The sequence below is a fragment of the Echinops telfairi genome, unplaced genomic scaffold, assembly GCF_000313985.2.
Source record: "Echinops telfairi isolate 266 unplaced genomic scaffold, ASM31398v2 ScPeMD7_7469;HRSCAF=8507_1, whole genome shotgun sequence".
Classification (NCBI taxonomy): Eukaryota; Metazoa; Chordata; class Mammalia; order Afrosoricida; family Tenrecidae; genus Echinops; species Echinops telfairi.
The window spans coordinates 71,329,195-71,355,417 of NW_022111373.1; the positions used below are offsets into that span (position 1 = coordinate 71,329,195).

At 34.4% G+C, this 26,223-nt stretch overlaps 1 protein-coding gene across 2 annotated transcripts in view; it reads right to left on the reverse strand.

Annotated features, from left to right (window-relative positions):
• The window catches only part of TENT2 (terminal nucleotidyltransferase 2), a 73,967-nt gene that overhangs the window by 8,067 nt on the left and 39,677 nt on the right, over positions 1-26,223 (reverse strand). For both annotated transcript variants that reach the window (XM_013004929.2, XM_004703515.2), the window contains exons 9-12: positions 25,567-25,643; positions 25,060-25,188; positions 16,649-16,692; positions 7,532-7,668 (exon numbers count right to left, since the gene is read on the reverse strand). In XM_013004929.2, the coding sequence (XP_012860383.1) occupies positions 7,532-7,668; positions 16,649-16,692; positions 25,060-25,188; positions 25,567-25,643 (387 nt within the window). The remainder of the gene's footprint in view (positions 1-7,531; positions 7,669-16,648; positions 16,693-25,059; positions 25,189-25,566; positions 25,644-26,223) is intronic.

Consider the following 26,223-nt stretch of genomic DNA (forward strand, 5'->3'; position numbering starts at 1 on the left):
GCCCAGGACCAGGTTGTGTTTCCTTCTGCTGTACACAGGGTCACTCTGAGTTGGAACTAACTTGATGGCATCTAACAGCAGCAGGCTTTGTGTCAATGAGTCAGTTCTGATTCACAGATATCCCAAGTAGAGCAAATCAAAACACTGTCCAGTCCTGCACTATCCTTATTGTTTGAGCTCACTACTGCAGCCCCTGTGTCATCCAATTCGTTGAGAGTCTTCCTCTTTTGTGTTGATTTTACCAAGCATGATGCCCTTTTCAAGGGACTGGCCTGTTCTGATGCCATGTCTTAAGTACAAGAGAGAAAGTCCTGCCATGCTCAATTTTACGGAGCATCCTGGCGATACTTCAGGGCAAATTAGCTCATTCTTCTGGCAGTCCATGGTATATTCAATAATCTTTACCAATCCCTTACTTCAAAAGTATCAATTCTTCCTTTTTCATTGTCCAGTTTTTGTATGCATTAAGATGTTTTAAATCTCTCATGTTCTCTAGTTCCATTAGTATGGACTCCAAAAAAAAAAAGGTGATTTTCTTAAAATCACAATGTCTAGGGCAAGTACCAAAAATCTGAACCAAACAAGAGTAGAGGCGAATTACACTTTATGCCACTTCACTTATGAACTTAATTTCTCTCATGGATCTTACTTGTTGCTAATGTCAACTTACAGGAAAACTGAGACTGTAGTACAATAAAAATTGGAAGTATTATTTTAAAAAATAATTTTTTTTCCAGATGGGTTTAGAATATTAAAAGACTATTTTGTTGGGAAATTATAATTTTCACTTCTTTAATCAAAGGAACTTTATTCTCATCATGATGACTCTATTAAATCCAATATTAAATTTATCCTTTCTGCCGGGATTTGATTCCACATTGGGTGACAGAAACAGTTAAGTGGTATATCTATATTCCTTTTACTTATCATCCCTAACAGATATTAAGTTTTACCTTATAATCACCCCAGATAATGCAATTATTTAAAATGACTGTATCACTCTGAAGTACTTTAAAGAGAAATATTTTTGAATCACTACCATGTAGAATCAAAATATTTTAAATCATTAAAACATGATATAGAACACATATACTTTTTACTCTTAGGTGAATTTAAACAGTAATGTAGGAATATTTTCACTTAACATTAAATAATACGCACCAGCCTTAAAGTAAGTCCTTAATCATACTGTTCTATTTTCTGCCACACTTTGCTTGATTTGTGAAAATTTGTTAGTTATCGCTCAATAATTAAAAAGGAAAATAAAACAGCATCTAAGAGGAATTTTTCAGAGAATAAAGGACAGATATGAAGTTTAATTTCTTATGCTTAAAATAAATGCGCCAGTCTAGGATGATCATGCCTGGCTTAAAATCAGTTAGAGAGTGCCTCAGGGCTGTATCCTTTCATCATATTTCCCCTTTCACCAAACCCATCAATCCGAAGACTGAAGCCTTCAATGTAGATTGCAACTCAATGTAAAGTAAAGCGAAATCCTCACAACTGGTTCAACAGGTAACATATCATGATAAACAGAGAAAAGAGTGAAATTGTCAAGGATTTCATCTTGCTTGGATCTCCCAACATTCATGGAAACAGCAGTCAAAAAAAATCAAGCAACACATTGCATTGGGCATATTGCAAAAGCCTTCTTTAAAGTCTTCAAGAGGAAGAATTTTACTTTGAGGGCAATGGGTCCCCTGACCCAAGCTATGGTATTTGCAATCACCTTGTATGCATGTGAAAGTTGAACAGTAAATAAGGAAGATGGAAGAAGACTTGATGCATTTGAATTATGGTGTTGCTCAAGAATATCAGGGGCTGACAGAAGAAAAGACATATCCATCTTGGAAGAAGTAGAGCCAAAATGCTCCTTTGTAAGGAAGATGGTGAGACTTCATCTCTCCCCGACTTTGCACATGTTATCAGAGTCCATGGAAAGGGCAGCCTGCTTGGTAAAGTAGAAGGGCAGTGAAAAAGGGATCCCCAACAAGCTAAAATGATAAAGTGCTTGCAATGATGGGCTCAACAACAGTTGTAATAACTGTGAAGACACCAAAGGACCAGGCACTGTTTTCATTCTGTTGTCCATGGGTCACTAAGAGTCAGAACCAACTTGACTGCATGTAACCTGATAATCATTTGCATATAAACATGAGATCACTAATTTTAGGCATCTGCTTCTTTTCTTCAGGAATGATAGTAGATTGGCACTCACCAACTCACCTTTAGACATTCTATTTGTGACCCAAAAAAACCATTTTCAGATGATTAAATTGTTAATGTACTGTAGAGCTACATCATAAAGAAAAACATTTAATTCCAACAAAGTCAAAATTATGATCTGATACCATGTGGCTACATACTGAAACAACTCAAATTTGGTGAACAAATGTGGCTAACCACTTTGGTGTACTAAGGTCTGGGAGAGAGAAAACTTAAATCCTCAAGTTTTGGTTTCAGTGTTGTCAGGTTCTTCCTTTTCTGCCTGTTCCTTTAAATGCCAGTGGCCATCAAAGCTCTTTTTCAATCTTTTTAGTGTTAAGAGTCCCTATCCTTCAATACTTCCATACTCTGATATTCCTTCCCCATATCCTTTACTCCAGCTCTGACCTTTCTACTAAGTCCCAGGACTATACTTAGAATTACTGGTAACTGTAGGTCATGCCTATGCCTACAGAGTCCAGACTAAATTTAATACAACCTGACCACTGTCAAAGGAGCCCTGGTGTCACAGTGGTTAAGTTCTCTTGGCTGCTAGCCAAAAGTCAGTAGTTGAACCCACCAGCTGTTCTGTGTTAGAAAAACATGGCAATCTGCTTTGGTAATAATTATAGCCTACTTGGGGCAGGGGAAGGGGCCAGTTCTACATTGTCCTGTAAGGTTGCTATGAGTTAGAATAAACTCCACAGCAATGGGTTTGACCCATGGATGGTTAATTTTTAAAATCACCCCCGTATACAGTACATGCTTTCAATTATCTTACCTGTTTTTGCATCATTCACTGAACTTACTTGACTGAAACACCCTGATTAAATCTTTGTCTACTACACTCCTTTCCCATACAATTGAACATGGCTTGAGAAAATATGCAATGAGGTTGACAACCTTACTTTAAATGCCTGATCATTTACTTCCAAAAGGGAGCCCTAGTGGAGTAGTGGGTACAAGTTGGTCTGCTAACCATAAGGTCACCAGTTTGAAACTACAAGCCACTCCAAGGGAGAAAGAGGAAGCTACCTACTCCTTTTAAGAGTTAAGACCCTGGAATCCTCAAGGGCAGTTAACTCTACCCTGCCCCATAAGGTCACCTTGAGTCAGAATTGACTCAATGGCACTATTTGGTTTCTGGTTACCTCCAAACGTACTTTTAATGCTACTACTCAGAAACCAAACAGCATTCCCATAGTTAATTCCCCATTTTATTCACTGACATGAATATTTATTACCATCTTCTCACAAACTTTCAACAATTCCTTCCTCACAATTATTCTCAGCTGATGTCATCACTGAAAACACTGGAAACAAAAAACCATAGCAATCAGAATATAATTTTCACCAGTTCCCACCACATACTTACCTCAAAAACATAAACAAACAAACAAAAACAACCTAATTGCCATCAAGTTAATGCTAACTCATGATGATGCTACAAGTCAAGATAAAACTACCCCTGGGGACTATCTCTCTCTCTCTCTTTTTAAAATCATTTTGTTGGGGGCTCATACAACTCTTATCACAATCTATACATCCATCCATTGTGTCAAGCACATTTGTACATTTGTTGCCATTATTTTCAAAACATTTTCTTTCTACTTGAGCCCTTGGTATCAGTGGAAGAACAAAACCTCATCTTTCTCCCGCTGAGTGGATGGTGGTTTTGAACTACTGACCTTGCAATTAACAGCCCAACATTTAACCACTACATCATCAGGGCTCCAGAGTCACTTATACCCATAATTTCCTGGCAATTAATAAACTGTCTGTTCCTAATCTCCTTGTGCTACATTCCAACGCTTCTTGACATGAACAAGTATATATATACTGTTCCAGCGATTTACTGTTTGAGTACAGTTTGAGTACGTTAACTTATTTGTACTACCCAGACTTGATAGATGCACACATGTCCTTATGTCTTACTTGGTTGCTTTTATTTTTCTCCATAATACACCATACCGAAAACCAAACCCATAGCCATCAAGTCACTGCTATAACAATGTAGAACTGCTCCACTTTCCAAGGTTACAAAATTTAATGAAAACAGACAGTCTCATCTTTCTCCTGCAGATTAGGTGGTGGGTTTGAACCATTGATCTTGCAATTTGCAGTCCAATGCTTTATTTAACCCAATGTACCACCAACGATCCTTATTGCGTACTATACCTTTTACTTAATTGCTTATTGCCTCTCTTTCCATACTAGAAGCTCCAAAGACAAGCAATTTATTCTGTTTTGTTAACTGCTATCACTCAATGTACCGAAAGCAGCTTGATACATAGTAGGCACTCAATGAATATTTACAGACTGGAAAAAAATGTGAAAGAAAAATGTTGGGTCTTTGCATTCCTTTTAATTATGCATTTTTAATTCAATAGGTTAGTAGCAGTGCCATGATTCAAAGAATATTGTACATACTGTGGACTGCCAAAAGAAATATATCTTTCTTGCAAAAAGTATAGTCAGAATGCTCTTTAGAAGAGAGGATGGTGAGACTTCATCTTATGTACCTGGGATATAAGGGGTCAACCGATCCCTGGAGAAGGACATTGTACTCAGTTGAGAGAGAAATAGAGGATGAACTCCAATAAGATAAACTGATACCATAGCTCCCAACAATGAACTCAAACACAGCAAAGATTGTCTCAGGACAGACCATTACAAATTAAAATTAACTCAATAGCACCTAACAATAGCCACATTGTTATTGCCAAGGAATAAAGGGAATTATAATAGAGGCCTTTTAAGGTTCCTACAACCCTTAGCATTCTTTGACTTCGTGATATATTGAGGACTTAATTTTTTCTTTTGTTTCGCTATGAAACAAAATTATTATATTCTGATATTATTTTCTAAATTATCCTGGCCACCTTATCCTTTTTCCCTATTTGTTAGTTCCCAGGTAAACTTAAGTATGTTCAGCAAGATTTCTGTGTGAAGTACATAAAAAAACTCACTGCCATAAAGTCAGTGCTGATGCCCCATGTGGGTGTCCAAGGCTGCAACTGTTTACGGGAGTAAAAAGCCCAGTGTTTCTTCCTGAAGTACATAAGCAACTCTTGGTAATTTTTAAAAGCCCAAATCAAACGTCCACAACCATATATTTGACCATTTTGATCTTTACCTTCTAAGTAAAGGGATTTTTTTTGTTTGTTTCAAGTAAAGATTTTAAAATTAAATACCTCAAGGTTCAGGGAAAAAAATCCCTACACTTATTTTTAACAGATGCTATCATTCTTCTGCATAGCACCTAAATCATTGCCATGACTACATTCCTGGTTGTGTTCCTTGTAGCCAATTTCTGAAAATATCTGCTATGAAACAATGCACTTAATAAATCACACTATATAATGCAAAGAGCAGGTTATGAGGATGTCGTCTCATAGCTCACAGTGAGAACTAAGGCTTCCAAAAGATTCAATGTTCCTTTTTCAAATATTAGCATCCTGGCCAATATAATTTGGCAGAGTACACCAGTTTCTGTTACTACTAAATGAAGATACATATCAGCATGCCGAACATATTTCAGTCCAACAAAGCCGCTTTTAGAGTACTTGTGTCCATGTTCTAATCCAAAACTATATAGTGCAGGTAAACATTATTTCTTATAAGAATTTTCTCTCCTCTAAAAAAAGTCCTGCAATACCCAATTTATATAGCACAACTGATGATACTGGTGCAGTCCAACAATTAATAATATGGTTTGGCTATTGGGCCAGAATGTGAACTAACTGTCCTACTACCTAGCTACTTAAGTACCAGATACTTAAGTACCAGAAGCCTGATTGGGGTTGTGAGGATTGAGTAAGACCATACATGGGAATCACTTACCATAATATAGGGCACTTGGTAAATACTCCAAAACATTAGCTATTGTTACTACAGTATCTTACAAAAATGAAACTCCAGAATTACCATCAAACCATCCCTGTCGCTCATGACCCAGGCCTCATGGAGGATTACATCATTCCTCAGGTACATTTTTGCTTTGTTACCTAGGCTATTCAAGTCCTGGTCATTTTTTCCCCTCAAACAGTTTTATTGGCACATAATTCACATACCATACAATTCAATAGTTCAATTACATCAAGAAGGGTTGTACAATCACCACCACAATCTGTTTTAGAACATTTTCTTCATTCTTGTACTTGTAATTCGCTCCCCATTTCCTTCCAACCTCCCCTAAATCCTGTTCATTTTAAATCTAGATTATTGTAATTTCATCCTTACAAAACGACTTTCCTAGACTCCATATGTTCATCAATTCAGTCATTTCTAAGCCATCTGAAGAATCTATGAATCATGTACATAATCCAACCTTCTGCTTCAAAATTACTAATAATAAATAGTTCTCAAGTGCCCACTATTTGGCACTAGGCGAAGTATTGAGAATACAATTATAAACAAAACTAAACATATTAGTCTTGGATTTTGAATATTTCTTTCATGTCCACTGTTTCAAATCATGAGTAAGGCTTTTGTTTGTTTTCTAGAACTACTTGCATCAAAGCTGATAAGCCAGTATCAACATTATAGTAAAGTTTACCAGTGAACGTGATTTTTATACTCAACACTAGGTGAAATTTTCCCCTTAACAGCTCTGAGATCTTGATATGGATTATTTCACCTTGCTAATAAAAATGAGCACAATATGTCAGCTCAAATGGTTATTTTGTGAACTTAGAATAGCTTTTCCCACCAAATAACAGCAATTTATTACTATTATCCTTTTCCAAACAACTTCATAGTCACTACACTCTCCCCAACCTCCAACTTTGTGCAACTCCTAAGTCCTCTCTCTCACATCTTTAAACTTTTCCATAATAAGATAGCTCAAAACACTAAACCCCACTCTACCTAAACTGAAGATCTCTTTCTAAAATGTTTACTTCAGTTCAACCTCATTATACACTACTGTTCAGGCACACACACACACACACACACCGGATTTATCTACCATACTAAAATAATCTTTTCAAACTCTGTGTTAGCTATGGCTTATTAAAAATTATAATTCCTAGAAAACACATGTTACAAAATGCATTGAACCTACATGGGATCAACATACATATTTAATCAGGCCCAACTCAAGAACAAAGCAAAACAAAAGGTGTTCACCACAGATACCAACTAAAATTGAGTTTTAAGAAACTATATATATTTTTTATTAGCTAGGAACTTATTTTGTTATTGCTAGATAGTAAATTGTTTAAACTATACACTTCTGGACCTATTTACACAATGAAAATTGACAAATACTGCTCTGACCCAAGTTGTAGCATTAACTTATACACATACATAAAACTTCACTTACTCAAACTCTGTAGCATAATATTTAAGAAAGCCCAGTAAGAGGTCCCCAAGATTTGATTCATTCTTTGAGAGGTAAGGAGGAACATTACATGGAGCTTGATGTACAAGGTGCAGCTGTATAGCAGGGCTAAAAGTTTCCTGTCAAAAAGGAAAAGGCAAAAATGTAAATCCATTTAAAACCAACACTGAAGAACAGTATAAATCCTGTCTGACAACTCTCTAAAGAAAGAAGACATTTCCTTTTGGTGGCTATTTGGAAATTTGAAGATTTTCTTCCACTAAAGATTTCATTAGTATTTGGGGGATATGCCAAATTGTTGCCGTTAGCTGCTAATGAGTCACCTTCAACGCATGGCAACTATCGTAAAAAGCCCGTCCGATGGCATCTTCACAATCCCTGGCATGTCTGAGTCCATCGGGAGAGTATTCTATTCTGATCCATAGGTTTTTCACTTGCTACTTTTCAGAAGAAGAGCACTCATGTTTCCTAGTTTGTCTTAGACTAGAGGCTCTGCTGAAACCTATCCATCAAGGGTTACCTTGAAAGTATTTGAAATACTAGTGGTATAGCTTCCATTATCAGAGCAACACCCACACCACCACAGTCTGACAAACTGATATACAAGTGGCAGAGTAGGACAAAACATATTTGAAAAACTGATTTTAAGCAACAGCTTGGATATAGTTCAGTAACTGAAATGATTTTTGATCCCTATGGTAGCAAAATATTTTCTAACTCATAAATAAAACCACATTAGCCATAGACTGATGGAGTAACTGCAACCACGGGCTCAAACATGAAGACTGAAAAAGGCGCAGGATCAGGCAGCATTTTCTTCTGTTGTACATAGGGTCTTTACAAGTTGGAACCAATCTGACAGCACTTAACAGGACACTTATCAAGAGTCTACCCAATAATATTTAAGCGTCTTCATATAGCTATCTCATTGTTAATGATTTCTAATAGTTGTGCTTTATGTAAGATACAATACGCAGGTTAGAGCTCTTCCAAACTGCCACTTAAAATTTCCCTCAACAGACATAAAAGTAGCTTGAACATAGGAATACTGCTAATGTTAATTTGAAAACTTATTTTCTTTAGTTTTATTTGGTTTTTAAATTTTGTAGCTTACAGGGGAAAAATACTCAACATGAAGCAAAATTGCAAAGACACAAAGGGCAAGGAAAATAAAATGGGAAACGTATCAGCAATTAATATTCCAGCAATTTTTTACAATATCCTTAAAGAACCATACCATTTGCCTGAAATCCATGCCCCAATAAAACACATCTTAGGAAGAATACTAATGGGTACTTACTCTATGCCATTCATTAAATATCTAACCTTCCCTCTACTAGAAGCAAGCTCTGAAATATACTAAATAATTCTAAAAGAGTACATATCCATGTTGAAAAATAGTTGTTACACTTATGGTCATTTACATCAAGAACAGTTTTCTAAATTTTCCCCTTTGCCATCAGAGTAAAAAATTGAATAAAAAAGTAATGTAAAGCAATTGGCTATGAGAGGATAATAGAAACGAAAGATAAAGTTCCAAACTACTTAACAAATCAATGTGCAGTATATAGATAGATACCACTTTAATCAGTGATGTTTAAAATCTCCAGAAGAATCAATGCATTTGAACTGTGGTGCTGATAAATAATATTAAAAGTAGGGGGTATGGGGGGGATAAAAAAAAGAGTATTAAAAGTAACCTGAACTGCCAGAGTACTCCTTAGAGGCAAGGGCAGTAAGACTTGGTGTTACATACTTCGGACATGTTGTCAAGAGACACCAGTTCGTGGAAGACTTCATGCTTGGTAAAGGTGCAGCAGAAAAAAGGAAGGGCCTCGAGGAGATGGGCTGACACAGTGGTTGCAATACTGGGCTCAAGCATAGGAACATTGTGAAGACGGCGCTGACGGTGCTTGACAGGGCAGTATTTCACACTGTTGTATACAGGGTCACAACCAACTTGATGGCACCTAACAATGACGAAAAAGAACTCCGAGGAGCCCTGATGGCAGAGCAGGTTACAAGTTGTGCTGCTAATCACAAGTTCAGCAAGCCCAAACGATCAGCCATTCTATACGAAAAAATGAGGCTTTCTACTCCTATAAAAATTTACTGTCTCTGAAACCCAGAGGTATCGTATATACTCGAGTATAAGCCAAGATTTCCAGCACATTTTTAATGCCGTTTTTGTGGTAAAATAGGGTGCCTCGGCTGATATTCAAGTATACACGGTAGTTCCACCATGTTCTACAGGATGGACATTATCAGTCAGAATCAAATGACAGGATTTTAAAAAATATTTTAAATACCTCCAAGGTTGAAAAATAATATCTCAAAATAAGTAGTCATATAGAGTAAAAAGGGTAATTCATCTATATTGTGTTATTTCTCAAAAAACATCAGTGAAAACTGAGCAAGAAAATAAAAATTTATCTCCTCTGACGCTATCAATAATTTGCAATTAGCAAACTGGGCTCTACCTCAAACACACCTTTAACCCAAGGACAATAAAGCCAAAATTACATCAATTGGAAGAAACAGAGACTGAAGAAACAGAGGACAGCTATACCAAGACTACTGATCTGTTGGCAGGTGGACTCAGACTAACACTGACTCATACTTCAATGCTCTACTTGCCACATTAAGATATGTACTATTCTGGCATATCTGTGTCTGACATTGTCAGAGAATATATTCTTGTAAGCTTTGCTTGACCACTAACTCTCATTATTTGTGTAAATTAATTTCCAATCATGTAAGGACTTAATCTGTGCAAGTCAATAACCCATATGTTGTAATTTGTAGTTAGCCACACTTGTTTATACTCTCCCTTTCTTAATTGTGTTTTAAATACATTATCATAAGCTAAATCAGTGACAACATTAATAGAAGGTCCTTACACTCCAGGGAGATGATGGATAAGATTCTCTACCATAAAATACTAAAGTTGTCTCTAAGGTAAACCAAAGGCAAAAAGAAAGTAAAGAATTTAGGAATGTATTTTGAGCTTGCACTTATCCTAGCTACAAACTAAAAACATTTAGTTTTTAAGATTTGGCCCTTCATGATAGGCACTTTCAGGAAGGAAAACACAGAAGATATGGGTGCTAAAGCAAAGTGTGGGGAAGAAAATAGATGGAGCCAGGCTGTCAGAAAGAATTGCATCTGGAGTCTAAACGGTTGATTTTCAATCAAGCAGCCATTTGAGTGAGGTGTAAACTAAGCCCACATGGAAGAAACACACCAACATCTGTGATCCATGATTATAAATGATATAATCTAAATCTCAAGGAGTGAAGGGTATTAGAGCTTAAATTGTAAAATTCTCGTTTGCAGAAGGCTATGTATGGATGACGGTGGAAATCCAAAATACACTCGTGGAATATATACATGGAATAAGCTTTGTGATTCCCCTCTGACCAAAATTCCGGGATGGAAATAACCTGGTTATCAGACAGAAAGTATTATAGAGATGATTATAGTATATTAAAATGATAAACCTGACTTGAATGGTTAAAACCTTGTCATTTGATTTCCCTTTTGACACATTTGGAGCGTGATCTGGTTTTTAATATCTCTGTTACATGTTGTTTTTGTTGGTTGTGTTCTCAACTCTGTCTTGTATCTCTCTGTTTCTCTGCATATGAAACCCACGCTGGGTGAGTCTATAGAGGCAATAACTAGAATTAAGGATGTCCAGGGCTTACAGTGCAGGGGGTGGGAACAAGGCGGTTGCAATGAAGGAAGGTTGATGTCAAGGAATAAAAGAAAATGTTTTGAAAATAATAGTGGTAGCAACTGTACAACACTGCTTGGTATGACTGAATGGTATGATGTCTTGATTATATCCCAATAAAATGGTTTGAAATAATAATTTATAACTAGCAAGAAATGATTGACTCTCTCTCAGAAGGAAAATTCCATTCTAGCCATGATTCATAAACCTGGAACCCTAAATAAGGAAATTCTCATTATTTCTAAGAGACAAAGTACTACATTTTAAGAATCAAGTGGAAATCCTAATTGTATAATCTAACATGAGAAGTGATAGGTGAGAAGCTATAAATTACAATGAGAAAACTCATAAAATGAGAGCAAGAACACTGCCTTTAATCCCATCTTGTTAGCTCTTAAGTATAAAACTGGACTGACAAAAGATTCCAATTCACTGCCATCAGTCAATTCCGACTCAGAGAGACCCTATAGGACAGGGTGGAGCTAGACCTGTGGGCTTCCAAGGCTTAACTCTCGTGGGAGTAAAAAGCCTCCTTTTCTCCCATGGAGCACACAATGGTTTCAAATTGTTGACCCTACTCTGGGTTATATAAAATGTTGTTGTTAGGTGCCGTTGAGTCAGTTCCAACTTATAGCAACCCTATGCACAAGAGAATGACACACTGCCCAGTCCTGTGCCATACTCACAATTGTTCCTAAGCTTGAGCCCATTGTTGCAGCCACTGTGTCCATCCATCTTGTTCAGGGCCTTCCACTTTTTCGCTGCCCCTCTACTTTACCAAGCATGATGTCCTTGTCCAGGGACTGATCTCCTAATAACATGGCCCAAAAAGAAAAATATGTAAGATGAAGTCTCACCATCCTTGCCTCTGGGGCATTCTGGCTGTACTTCTTCCAAGGCAGATTTGCTTAAATTTAAAATGGAACTTATTCATTATTTTCAAGCAAATTAAACAAAAAATTTTACCTAAGTTCAAATGAAAAGGGAAAATAGATTATGTTTCAAAGTTTGTACTCTGAAAGCTTCTTACTACTTTGTATTCCTAGGGCCTAACACAATAAGTTTTGAATTTATAAAATGATGCTGAACTTGGACAATCATTTTTTTACCTTTAGCTTGAAATTGTTTGAAAGTCCTTTAACATTTTGATTTTCTTCAGTAACTTAAGAAAAAAATGGGCAATTATGAGATTAAAACTGATTGGTGCTGAGGTTTTCTAAAACGTTGAATGACACAAAAAGAGAGGAATCAAAGGAGAAAACCAACTACAAACAATAATCCCATTTATCATGGAGAAGTACCTATTTTGGGGTAATTAGGTGCTACAGAAAAATTATGTTTTAAGAAAGAGATCAACAAAGATTTTTTTAAAGGAAGCTCCCCCACTGTATGTATGTGTTTAAAAAAAATCTGGTACTTCAAATAGGATAACGAATGCAGAACTTAAAGCTAGTAAGTTAGGAAGCATATACAGAGCAATCCAAAAAGTGAAAGGGGGGGGGGAGCTAAAAATCATTACCTATTGAAAGTACACATTTACACAATAATGGCATACAGTTACCTCTTGAAACTTGTAATGTATTCTTTCAAAATTAAGGAGAATAGCGCTGTAAAAAGGCAAAAGACAGAGATGCCATCTCGGGGGCCTGGAAAGTGAAGCTGAAGCCTAACACCACTCTGGAGGGCAGGACCATTGCCAGATGGTCTCAAAAAACAGGATTATTTTCTAGCCTGGAAAGCTAACACCAATGGAGTTTTACACTTACTTAGTGTTTGTTATCCATTCTTTCCCTCCAATTTATCTTATGTATAATGGCGACTGCAAAGGCATTCAACTGTTTGAATCATAAACTACTGATAGCCTTGAAAAGAAGGGGAATTCTGTAACACTTAATTGTGCTCATGTGGAACCTGTACAAGTATGAAGAGGAAGTTGTACAAACAGAACATGGAAATACTGCATAAGTTAAAATCAGGACACCTGTGCACCACGATTCTATCCTCTCACCATACTTCCCCAATCTGTATGCTGAGCAAATAATCAGAGAAGCTGTTACATGAAGAATGAGCCATCAGGCTTTGAGGAAGGCTTATTAACAATCTTGTGTATGCAGATGACAAACTTGATTACTGAAAGGAGGAATTGAAACACTTGCTGATGAAAATCAAAGATTGCAGTCTTTAGTATGGATTCCAACTCAATGTAAAAAAGTCTAAAATTCTCACAGGTGGACCAATAGGTAACATCATGATAAATGTAAAAAAAAGGTCGAAGTTGTGATGGATTTTGTCTTGCTTGGATCCACAAACAAAGCTCCTGGAAGCAGCACTCAGGAGATCAAGATGTATTACATTGGGTAAATCTGCTGCACAGACCTCTTCAAAGCGTTGCAAAGCAAGCAGGCTACTTTGGGAACTAAGGTGTGCCTGACTAAAGGTATGGTATTTTCAATTGCCTCACATGCATGTGAATGTTGCATGGTCTTGTCAAACACCTCATATGCATGTGAGAGCTGGATGATGAACAAGAAAGACCAAAGAAGAACTGATGTGTTTGGAATTATGATGCTGGTGAAGAATACTTTAAGTACCATTCATTGTCAAAAGAAGAAACAAATCTGTCTTGAAAGTACAGTGAGAATGCTCCTTGGAGACAAGGATGACAACACTTCTTGTCACCTATTTTTGACATGTTTTCAGGAAACAGCAGTATCTAAGAAAGACAACATACTTAGTAAAGTAGAGGAGACGCAAAAAAGAGGAAGGCCCTCACCAAGATGGACTGACCCAGTGGCCACATTGTGCTGATGGCGAAGGGCAGGGTAATGTTTACTCTGCTATACACAAGGTCGCTTTGAGTCAGAACTGACTGGATGGCACCCAACAATAATATAATGTGAATGTCAGCCTTCTCGCTGTTCCACCATGGCACTTTGGAAAACAGAAAATGTGCTATCTACAGTTAAAAAATACATGTATGAAGAGGAATGTTGCCGTAGGGTGCAACACATCTAAAGTCTCCATATTTTATTTAGAAAGTTCAGAAGACAGACTTTAGACTTGGAGTTGATTTAAGACTTTTGAATAATGTGATGGGGCGAATATGTTTTACATATGGGAATTACATAAATTTGGGGGCCAAAGAGAAGTGGAACAAGGGATATCATTGCTGATGTCAGATGGATCTTGGCTCAAAGCAGAGGATACCAGAAAGATGTTTATTTGTGTTTCATTGACTGTGCAAAGGCATTTGACTGTGTGGACCATAATAAACTGTGGATAACTTTGAGAAGAATGGGAATTCTAGAACACTTCATTGTGCTCATATGGAACTTATAAATGGATCAAGAGGCTGTTGTGTGAACAGACAAGGGGCTCCCCTGCATGGTTTAAAATCAGGAAAGGTGTGTATCAGGGTTGTATCCCCGCACCACATTGGTTCAATCAGTATGCTGAACATATCATCAGAGAAGCTGAATTATATGAAGAAGAGTGTGGCTTAGGATTGGAGGAAGGCTTATCAACAACCTGCAATAAGCAGAGGACACAACCTTGCATGCTGAAAGTGAGGAGAAATTGAAGTACTTGTTGAGGAAGATCAATAATTGTAGTTTTCAGTATTATTATGACTCAATTTAAGGAAAACCCAAATCTTCACAACTGGACCAACAGGTAACATCATGATAAATGGAGAAAAGTTTAAGTTGTCAAGGATTTTATTAGTAAAAAGCTGGGTACCTTATCATTAGAGCAATATTCTTTTTCCTTAAATATAGTATATTAAACTAAGATATCATCAGTATGTTACTAAAAAAGGTTTCATGTAGCATAGCGTTTTAAATTAAGATTTCGATAGGAGCATATATTCAATACATAATACCGGATTATTTTATGGTTAACTATTAGAACTTTGTATGCTGGAAATATAGTCATTCTTTCTACAATGAATCCTGAAACTTAAAAAAAAAAAAAAAAAAAAAGGTTGGGACAATCAAGTGAAATACTAAAATCGGTTACCATCTTCAACCTTTTGGTTTGATTTGAAAGACTCACTACTTCTGGGGTACAGAAAACAAGAATAGGGCAGAAAGTTTTAGTTACTATTATTTCTATACTTTCTAATACATTTGTTTTTATAATGTTTACAAGAATATCAACACTGATCCCTAGCTATACTGAAAATGCACCGTGATAGTTTTTAACATGTAGCAAAAAATAGCTTCAAAAAGGAGGAAGATGATATCCGGATTTCTAAAGGCCCTTTTAATAAACGGTGTGATTGTAATGCATCTCTTCTTACAACAGGTGAAGCAAAGCAAACTAGGAGGCCTTCATGATATCCAGCACAACTAGAGCTACAATAGTAACTGATGTTCAACAGTAAAAAGTCAGTTCTTCAAATGAACATATTATATCTGACTTAGATTTGTTAGGTTTATGCATTATGTATGACTTATAAAAAGTAATTAAGTTCTTTGAAGTCTACCTAAGCAGGATATTACATTTCTCCTTAGTGATATGACAATCTACTATGGGTATAAATCAGCTCTTCTTATATGTATATAAAACTAACAGGTAAAAAATTGTAGTTTTTAGAAGGTTGATCAATACCTTAAATATTTCCAAATAAAACCAAGGACAAAGAAACCACAAAATAAATGGTTGGACTACAAATTAAGAAAACTTGAATTAAAAAAAAAAAAAGAAAGAAAACGGAATTTGCAAAAAAAAATGAGAAAACTGGAAAATAAAATATTTTGAATATGCACCATACCTTCGTTCCTTTAAGCTCAAGCTGAGTGTGCATTAAACTTTTCCTAGTAGGCAAACACTTGCATTTCTCAAATGTTTTCAATTAGGTTCAGAAGGATCCTAATATATACAATAGGGTACTAATATATATATATGGTACATAACTTGGTTAAGATCAAATGAAATATAAAATTATCCAATTTTCTTGCTTTTCAAAATATAAATTAATTGGGCTAGACAAATTTAACTAACTAATGAAATAGCACAAACACTTATTTCAAAATAGTATGAGCAAAACTAGAATATAGTCAAAGGGCCATGAGGAACTGAATATACTTAACCCCCATTAATGATAATCATGAGCACCATGCAAATGAAACCACTATTAACTTACTGAGCAGACTGTATGTCAATAATCAAAGAAACTATCAGTTTGCTGAAAAGAATATATAAAACATTATAAACACTCTAGTTACCAAAGTCACACCAAGACAAAAAACATTATCATATTCTCTAATAAATGACTTATATATTCAAATTAATGCTGTATACACCAGTTCTCTATACACTTGACATAATATAGACTATAATAATTTATAAAAATTACTTACTGGGTAAATTTTTTGGAGTGATGGAAGGATGGGTTCAGGTAGGGCTATAAAAAGAAAGAGTTCAAAGCTTCCATGATTCACAAATTATTTTCAAAGCAATAATATGGCAGTCACACTCTCGGTGTGAAACTGGTAATAGGTTTTATACTAAAATTCATCAGCTTTCATATACTGTATTAGATGAACTCTGATCCCTAATACTTTAAAATTCATCGCAGTGGGCAATTTAAGATTTCAATAGTAACTGGATATTCCCAAGTAAACCAAAGTTCTTTAAGGTGATTTTTGAACAGGACATCAATAAAAGGATATATGCCATTAGTTTTCTAACATCTAACATGCAAAATAAGCAAGACAATGATTGTTCTACAGGTCTTAAAAGAATGTTTTTAAAGTGGTATATAGTAATAATAATGCACTTTAAAGTACAATCCAATGATACTATATTAAAAAATAAGTTTTAGAACATTTAATTTCTGCCAGCAAACAATAATACCAAAATTAATAGTTCCAGGAACTTGCTACCATAAGGGGGAAAAAATAAATTTCAGATATACATATATATACATACATACACACACACACACACACACACACACAAAATATATATTGAGAAACTTCATTTAGGAAATTTGTACCATGCTGCTATAACTTTCCAATCAAGCAATCATTACTGTCATGTCATATCACTGCATTTTTAAAATGTCATTCTTCATCCTTTAGTAGTTCTATGCAACCACATCATTAAATGTATACAGTAATTTTATATCATAATGTAAATACAGTAATATGATAGGCAATATATAGATTATAATAATTTATAAATACTTACTGTTTTGTAATACTTACAAAACAGAAATAACATCAACAATATCTTGAGTATGCAAAGAAAAAGTAGGAGGGAGGGAGCACTAGAACTGATTGTGATTATACAACTAATTTTAAATGGCGATTTAACCACACGGGGCGGGGGTGGGGGGGGATTCTAAACTTTATTGTAATGATTGTACAATTCTTCTTGATGTGACTGAAGATTGAACTATTGAACTGTATGATATGTGGATTGGGTGCCATTAAAAATGTTCTAAAAAATCAAATATGATGAATTATATTTAAAAATTAAGAATGCATTATAGAGTTAGATTAATTAAAGTAAAAAAGAATCTTGAGTCACTTTATTTAGAAAAAAACATTATAATCAATTTTCATGGTCCTCAGCTATGAACAGAAAAAGATAAATTCCTTCCATACAGTACAGAGCAGGATGCTTTATTTCAAATTCTCTCCTGCATCACACTTCATTCCCAAGTGGAACATTGGAGTAAAACGAAATCCCATGATAGTCTGGGTGCTCAATATACAGACATTATAAGACAGAATATTAGGGGAAAGCATTTACTCATTACTTAGCAGAATCATTCTTTATAAGGGGATATTTTTCCCACAAAGGCATTCAAAGAATCAAAATTTTAGAAAACCTTACAAGTCATTTCAAGCCCTTCTCACTCTATTCTAAAAGTCTGTATATTTTCATAACATTCTTGAGTGGTTTTAAAAAAATAATTTTGGTTACAATCAGACATCAAATTTGAAATTCTTACTTGAGATTGGTTAACTTAAATAAAAACGAATTCCTTTCCCATTTTATACTCATGTCAAAACTACAATAAAACAAAAGATAGGAACTGTAGAGCATTCAATCAAACAAACCATTTCATTCTGGTACTATAACTAGAAATATTATGAGAGAAAATTTAATACTAACAACTGCCTTAGAGTATTTTATAGGACCAAAAAAAAAAGTCTTTGAACCTTTAGAAGACAGGGTTTAAGAAAATTGCTTGTCTGTAAACTTATAAGATTTATACACCCTAGTCATGAGAAATCAGCTAGTATATTGTGGCAGTTATTTTTTAACAATATCCTAAACAGTAGACTGAATGGAGTAAGTAATTTATCAATTCTGACTTCAAAACTTTGGGCCACAGATTCAACTTTTTTCAACTTCTCTCTTACTGACCAAAAAAAAACTATTGCTGAATATGATAAACAGGTAATGTATTTTTATTTTTTATTTTGCTAATCTATACAGTTTTACCTTGCCTAAACTCAGTTTTACCTTGCCTAAACTCAAGATAAGAGCCCTGAGGTGCTGTAAAGGTTGAACTGCTAACTGCAAGGTTGGCAGTTCAAATCCAACAGCCATTCTGAGGGAGAGAGGTGAAGGTGCCTGGCCCTCTAAAGATTTACAGTCCTACAAATACTATATTGGAATGGTATGTTGTTGTTAGGTGCCAATGACCCTACATACAACAGAATGAAACACTGTGATGAGCTGGGCTGCCAAGAGTTGGAATCAACATGATCACAGTGGTTGGGTTGAACTGCAGATGGGGCTTCCTAGTCAGGCTCCCATAAATTTATACTGATAAATATACAATATTTATCAAAATTTCAAGTGCTAGAACAGGTGATCTTCAACAAAACAATAAAAAGCTCTATTAATTTTAAGACTGCCTAAGACAGTTCTGTACCTGGTAACATAAACATTTCGTGAATGTTCATTCATAGTATTATTTCTAACTAATTTACAATTTGTCCTTTTTCATTAAGTCTTAAGATTCTCATTAAAATCTCTTCCTAGTGGGTTTTCACCACCCTGGTGTCTTTGGTCATTTTTAAAAAAACATAGTCTATTATAAACTGTTGAATTGATCTTTCTACATAGAGAAGGCTAGTTAATCTCTGTAAACATTTAAAGAATTTAAAATTTGTAGTCACCTAACCCAATTATTGTATTAAAGATGAAAATACCAAGGTCACAGAGGGATAATGACTTGTTAAAAATCATAAAATTAGTTATTTGTGACAAAGCTGGAACTGTTTAATACACCTTGCAGACTTTTATATGCCCCTTTCCTCATATTTTCTCATGTCATTTGCTACAAATGACCATCTATTTCTTCTAAGGACGAGTACCTTGCATTTTTGAAGAGGCGAGTTACACATTAGCTCGGTCCAGTCAAAGATATTATCATTAACTACACATCACTTCAATAAAAGTACTTTTTTCCCAAGAATACAATACTTTTAACAAAACCTAAATTTTAACACGATTTTACAACACTAGAAACATATTAATGTTTCAATTTTCAAAATGCTTATAAAATCTCATGGGGTATCTATGACAGTATAGTTTTATTTGGCAACCAATCAAATTAAAATGCTTATTTTAACAGGAATAGGGAGATTGGGCATATTTATGGACATTAAGTGCTTTAGTCAAATCTAATATTTAAGTCACTATAAAACTAAAAAGTGAAGGCACTAGATAATGCTACATGAATGTTTGCTATATTATTCTTTCTATCTTTTATTTTATAATCTCGATATTTAAAAATAATAATCTCAATATATTCAAGTGAACTATAATCCAGGAGAACAAAGTTCGTTAAGAATTATCATTAATACGTTTCAGACTGTACTATGAAAGTAGATATAAAGAATTAGTGACATATAAAGTAAAATCTAGGAGTCAACCTTTTATGTTATAAATTCTTCTAGAGAAGCAAATCAATCATCAGTCAGCATATATACAACAATATTCAACAATAAATCCTTAAGTGTAACAAAGAGGAAGATTATAAAATCTTTCTTTGGCCCATTTGAACTAAGTCTGTTGATAATTTTATAAATATTGATCTGATTCCATCGGTCAAATAAATATATAATCCCCTTTTAAATGTTATAAAATATCTACAAGTACAGCAAAGTATGTTTTTAAAACTACTGTCCAGAAATAATCCCCGATAAAATTTTGGCAAATATTTTTTCAGTATTTGTACACATATAAATATGTACCCACAAATGCACAGGTACTATTTTTTTTATTAAAATGTGTATCATGTTATATATGTCTTAGTTTATCATATTTTATTATATTAGATAGCTTTAAAACATAACTACTAGTAGACACATAAATTTCCTATTACAATACTATACTTCAGATAGCCATTCTTTCTACTTTTAAAAACTTAAGTATTTCTAATATTTTATGATCCCAACTAATATTGTAATTAATAGCACTGTATATAAAGTCCTATAAATATCTTTATCTAAGGATAAATTCTTTTTTTCCCAACAGTTATATTGGCATATAACTCATATCATATAATTCAATAGTCAATCCCATTAAGAAGGTTTGTGCGAGCATCACAATCAGTTTTAGAACATTTTTTCCCCATTCTTGTACTCATAAGAGATGCAATAATGGAGTCAAAATGTATGGATATATGTATTGCTTTACAGATTAACTGTACAAAATTAATACTCTCACCATAAATATATGACTGTGATTACATAGTTATTTATAAAACTTCGGCAATTTAAGAAACTAATCCTATATCTATAGTATATCATGTAAATGCTTTTACAGCAGGACTTTGAAAAATAGGAATAGATTCTAAAGTTATATTCTCTGGCAAAAATTCAGGTTAAGAGCAAACTGTATGCTTTGATAACCCATGATAGAATATGGTTGGCATTAAGAAAAGTAATAGTTGTCCAAACGCCTGCACCTTATCTCCACACAAAGGGGAGCTGAAGATGTCATAACTGCAGAAAGGATCAAGATTTTGTTCATAATTCAATTTATATCTATTTGAGTTAGGTATATATGAAAAATGGTCCCCAAATTTCCTACCCGAGGTAAGATCCAAACTTTGATAAATTTAGAAGATAGAAATGGTTTTGTGTGGTGGGACTTCCTAAGAAGATAAAAATTATGTTTGAAGATAGTCTGTCCTTTATAGGGATTCTAATCTTCCTATTATTTTGGTAGCCTTGCTTACCAGACAGAAAGCTTTGTAAAGTCAATTGTGGCAGATGTAGCAGATAAACCTTATCACTTCAGCTCCCTCTTGACCCATTTAAAAGTTGCTTCAGTTTTTAGTATTTTCTGTTATCCTTTGGAGTGAGGTTTTTTCCTGTTTGTTTTGTCATTTTGGATTTTTTTTGTTTGCATCTTGACTATGTTTTGTATGATTTTCTGTATATGAAATCTAGGACCTGAATTAATAAATACCTAAGGGCATGGCAGGAAAGGCTGGAGGAAACAGAGAACTAACAACAATGAATATAAGAAGAAAATGTTCTGACACTGATTATGGTACAACTCTTCCTAATATGACTGATTAAATGTATGATATATGCCAATAAAACTATCAAAAAACAGGTTTTTATTTGTTTTGGTTTTGATACTTAACATGGCAAAAACAACAATAAAAGCTAAATTATACTTAGTTCCATTTATGAAATGTTACCATTCAATGAAACCTACAAGTCTAGAATCAGTATCATGTTGATGTTCCTAGATGCCAATCAATCAATTTTGAATCACAGTCACTCATAGTGACAGACCAGAACTGTCCCACAGGATTTTCTACGCTATACTCTTTGAGGCAGATCACCAGGCCTTTCTCACAAGCAGTTACTGGGTGTGTTCAAAGTGCCAGGCTTTCAATTAGCAGTCTAACTTCACTGCATGCCACTAAGACTCCATTATCAATGTCAAACCTGCTGTAGCAATCACACAGGGGAAAGAACTGGCCCCCGCGGGTTTTCCAAGGCTGTCATTTTTACAGATACTAACTCTCTTTCTCCTATGGCATGACTGGTAGGTTAAAACCACTGACCTTTTAGTTAACCACTGCACCACTACGGCTCCTTGTGGATTGTCACAGAGCACAGGTAAAAGAAAATGCAAGAACACTACTAAAACCCTATTTTTACAGAAGAAATACCACCCATGACAATTACTCATTTGTCAAAATATCTGCTTAGAGAAAAGTTACACTTGGCATGTAATATTTGGCTAGACACAAATATTGAAACTCTTGCTAAGAAAATAAAAGCTGGAAAAAATAAAAAATATATTAACAGCGATACACTCTTGGTGGTAGAAATATAATTTGTTTATTTCACCTTTTCATTTTAAGTATATTTCTAGTTTTCTATGATGTATATGTATGACATAAATGAATCAAAATATAAAATAACTATATTTTAATATCACTATTATTTATTGCCTTAAATATAATTCTGAATCAAAAGGGTAAAATTAAAGGTGTAATCCAAGAGTCTTAATTCATTGCCTACTGAATTACAATACTGAGGCTGAAGAATTCAGAAATACAAGTTCTGTTCAATGACTCATTAGTTGCTCATGCCAAGCCAGACTGAAAGGAAAGAGCTCTAGTCACAGCTCCTTCACCACTGAACCATCTTTGAACTATCTTTGAAGCCAGTGATAACGGTCCTCAGCCACTCCCACCCACCTAGAAGTAAAAGTGACTGGCTAAAAGACCCAATTTGGTGATCATCTCATTTCTATTTAAGGACCCATAATCTCCTAAGAATTATATGCAATATAAAACTATATCCCTCGACACTGACCATTTCTGTGTATCTACCAAGAATAGGTTCCCTCTTTTTCCAGTTCCTAATATCCTCAGTAGAGAAATGATGATATTAAGGACACAAAATTTTTCGAACTTTCAATCACCTGATTTTTCTGCTACCTGTGACAAAGTTGCTAATATTACCTCATTTCCTTCAGAATCTAAACACAAAAAAACACTAAACAATGCAATAAAATTATATATTTTAAATGTCTTTGTTTTTTAGATCTCTAGATTATAATAAGTAATGTCACAGAGTACGTAATAAGCTAATAGCATCCCAATTTACATAATCAAGTTAAAGAAAAGGTCACATTAACATCATAACTTCATTAATAACCCATGAGTACTGACTGCTAAGATGTTACATTTTAAATGCAGAAAATGAAAGCTCCATGAAGAAATTTACTGTTTTTCTTTCTTTGTTTTTTAAAATTTTGTTCACTGCCTTATCCCTAGATCCTAGAACTCTGATCGTTTAAAAACCAAACCAGACCCCAATTCCAGTGAATCAATTACAACTCACAGAAACCCTTAAGGCAGAGCTGAACTGCTCCAGAGGGTTTTCAAGGTTATAAATCTTTATGGAAGCATCTTCCTTCTATGGAGTGGCTGCTAGGTTCTCAAAGCAGCCCAATGCTTAGCCCACTATACCACCAGGGATCCCAGAACAATCCCTAGCACTTATTTAGTGGGTGGCCAATAAATATTCATGAAATCAATGAGTTTCATGCTAAAACATAGTTTATCTATTGTCATCTGTGTATGACATTATACATTATATGAAAATTTTTAACTGAACAGATCAGGACCTAGACTTCCTGGCAAATGCTCTTCTATTAACATCAAATCTTTCACCTGATCTACCTGCCACCAGATATTCATGCTTACTAGGGCAATAAGTCATTAAACATCTCAAACCCCTATCGAACAAATACAAAACTATACACAGCCATCTTAAGCAGATCCAGCTGAACAGAATGTGTAAAATGGCTTAATGGCCATTTCTTGGATTTTTATCTAAGATTTAATAAGATTATTAAGTATGTATTAGAAGTAAAGGTTTCAATTGGATCTGGTAAGCTGGCACCATATTTCCAGGAAATTTTTAGCACAAAAAGTTCATCAATTCCAAGTAATAATCATTTACTACTGTTACCCACTGTGCATGAAAAACGATGAGTTTCTAGCAGAATAGTCTAATAAACAACAGATAGAATCTTAGTGGTATAGGGTTCAGTGGTTCGAATCCACCAGCTACTCCACAGGAGAAAGTTGGTTTTTTCTACTCCCATGTGGATTTATAGCCTCAGAAACCCAAAGGAGCAGCTGTACTTTGTCCGGCAAGTCACTATAAATTGGAGTAGATTCAATGGCAGTAAGATTTTTAGTTTTTTTAGTTAAACTGAGTTAAACTTTGGAGGCCAATCTGACACAAAAGCAAAAATCTAATTGACGAGGATAGTTTATCCTTAAATCAAAAGCTAAATTATTCTCATCAAGTAGGAAATTAAAAGCTACCTTTTCCAAAAAGAAAAGCACGTAATTCCAGTCTTAAACGAAATGAAAAGTTAAACACAATGCTTAAAAAATCATACTTGAGCTTATTTTTATAGGTCTTCTACACATTTGTTTGTCTCAATATAATGGATTCATAATACAGTGGTGAAAATTATTTTAATACAAAAGTGAATATTAAGATATAGTTCATGATAAGAGTTGTATGAATCCCCAATAAAATGATTTTAAAAAATAGTTCATGATAATAAAAATGTAAAATTTATTTTTAATACTTTCCAAGAAAAAAGTTTGTTCAAAGCAACAAAATGGGATATATGGGTCTCAGACAGATTTTTAAAATAATGCTATATAAACAGGACCAATAGAGAAGACATTTTAGTAAAACAAGTACATTTCAGTTTAAAAATGGAAAGAAAAAAATCTAACACTTACTTTGTAAATAGTGTAAAACCATCAAAACAAGACTATAGCTGCTTAAAGTACCACGACTGGCATCATTTATGTCATGGTGACTTGCCCACTTCTTAATCACCAATACTAACGGACGAACTCGATTTTCAACTGAAAGAAAAATTTAAATTTACAAGTGGTAAAAAAAATTACAACTACTTTAAAAGTTTACATCATTTCCCAACTTCATGCCAAAAGAATACTCCTCCCTGAGTACTAAATACTATGTTTATCATTAATGTGTTTACGTTTCAAAACATATTTTAGTTACCTTTTTAAAATAACCAATTATCAAAATATATTTCACTAATGACTGCGGTATAAAGTTTTTATGTAGGACATATTATTCAAATAATTTAACTACACACAGTATATATTTATACACAACTAAATAGTTACCACTATTATTGCAAACACTTTTTAAGTAAAATAATGCATGAAGGAAAAACAAAGTAGTTATAATTAATTAGAAATAAACCAAAAACTTACGGTATGCGTAAGCTCTGAGAAGGAATGTGTTTCTTATTCCAACAATATTGTTTACATTCAAGTCAAACTCCACGCAACTATTGAAAAATAATTAACAAAATTTTAGCTAATGTACAAATTAAGTAATACCCTAGTGATTAAATTCACATCCATCGATGTAAAACAGCATGAGGCCAAAACAAAAAGAGCCATTTTTAAAATCAAGCAATAGAGAATGAACACAAGCGACCACTTTTATTGCTCTGCTTTATTACACTTCACAGGTATTGTGTTTTCCCAAATTGCAGATCTGTAGCAAATGCGCATAGTCCACGTCTACCAACAGCCTGTGCCCACTTCCGATCTCTCATATTTTGGTAATTCACACAATATTTCAAATTTATTTTTAACACTATTGTACATTTAACAGACTAAAGTGTAAACTTATATGCACTGAGAAACAAAAAAGATTTGTGTGACTTGTGATATTCATTTTATTGGGAGTGAATCCACAGTATCTCCAAGGTATACTTGTGCATATATCATTGTAATATGCTTTGGTATGTATTAATAATAGGATTGATGTTGAAAGACTTATAATGCAATGCCAATACTCTAATTGCCTTAGGCAAAGGAAACATGTTTAATATTGTGATCCTTCCCAGATAAAATTGTGAG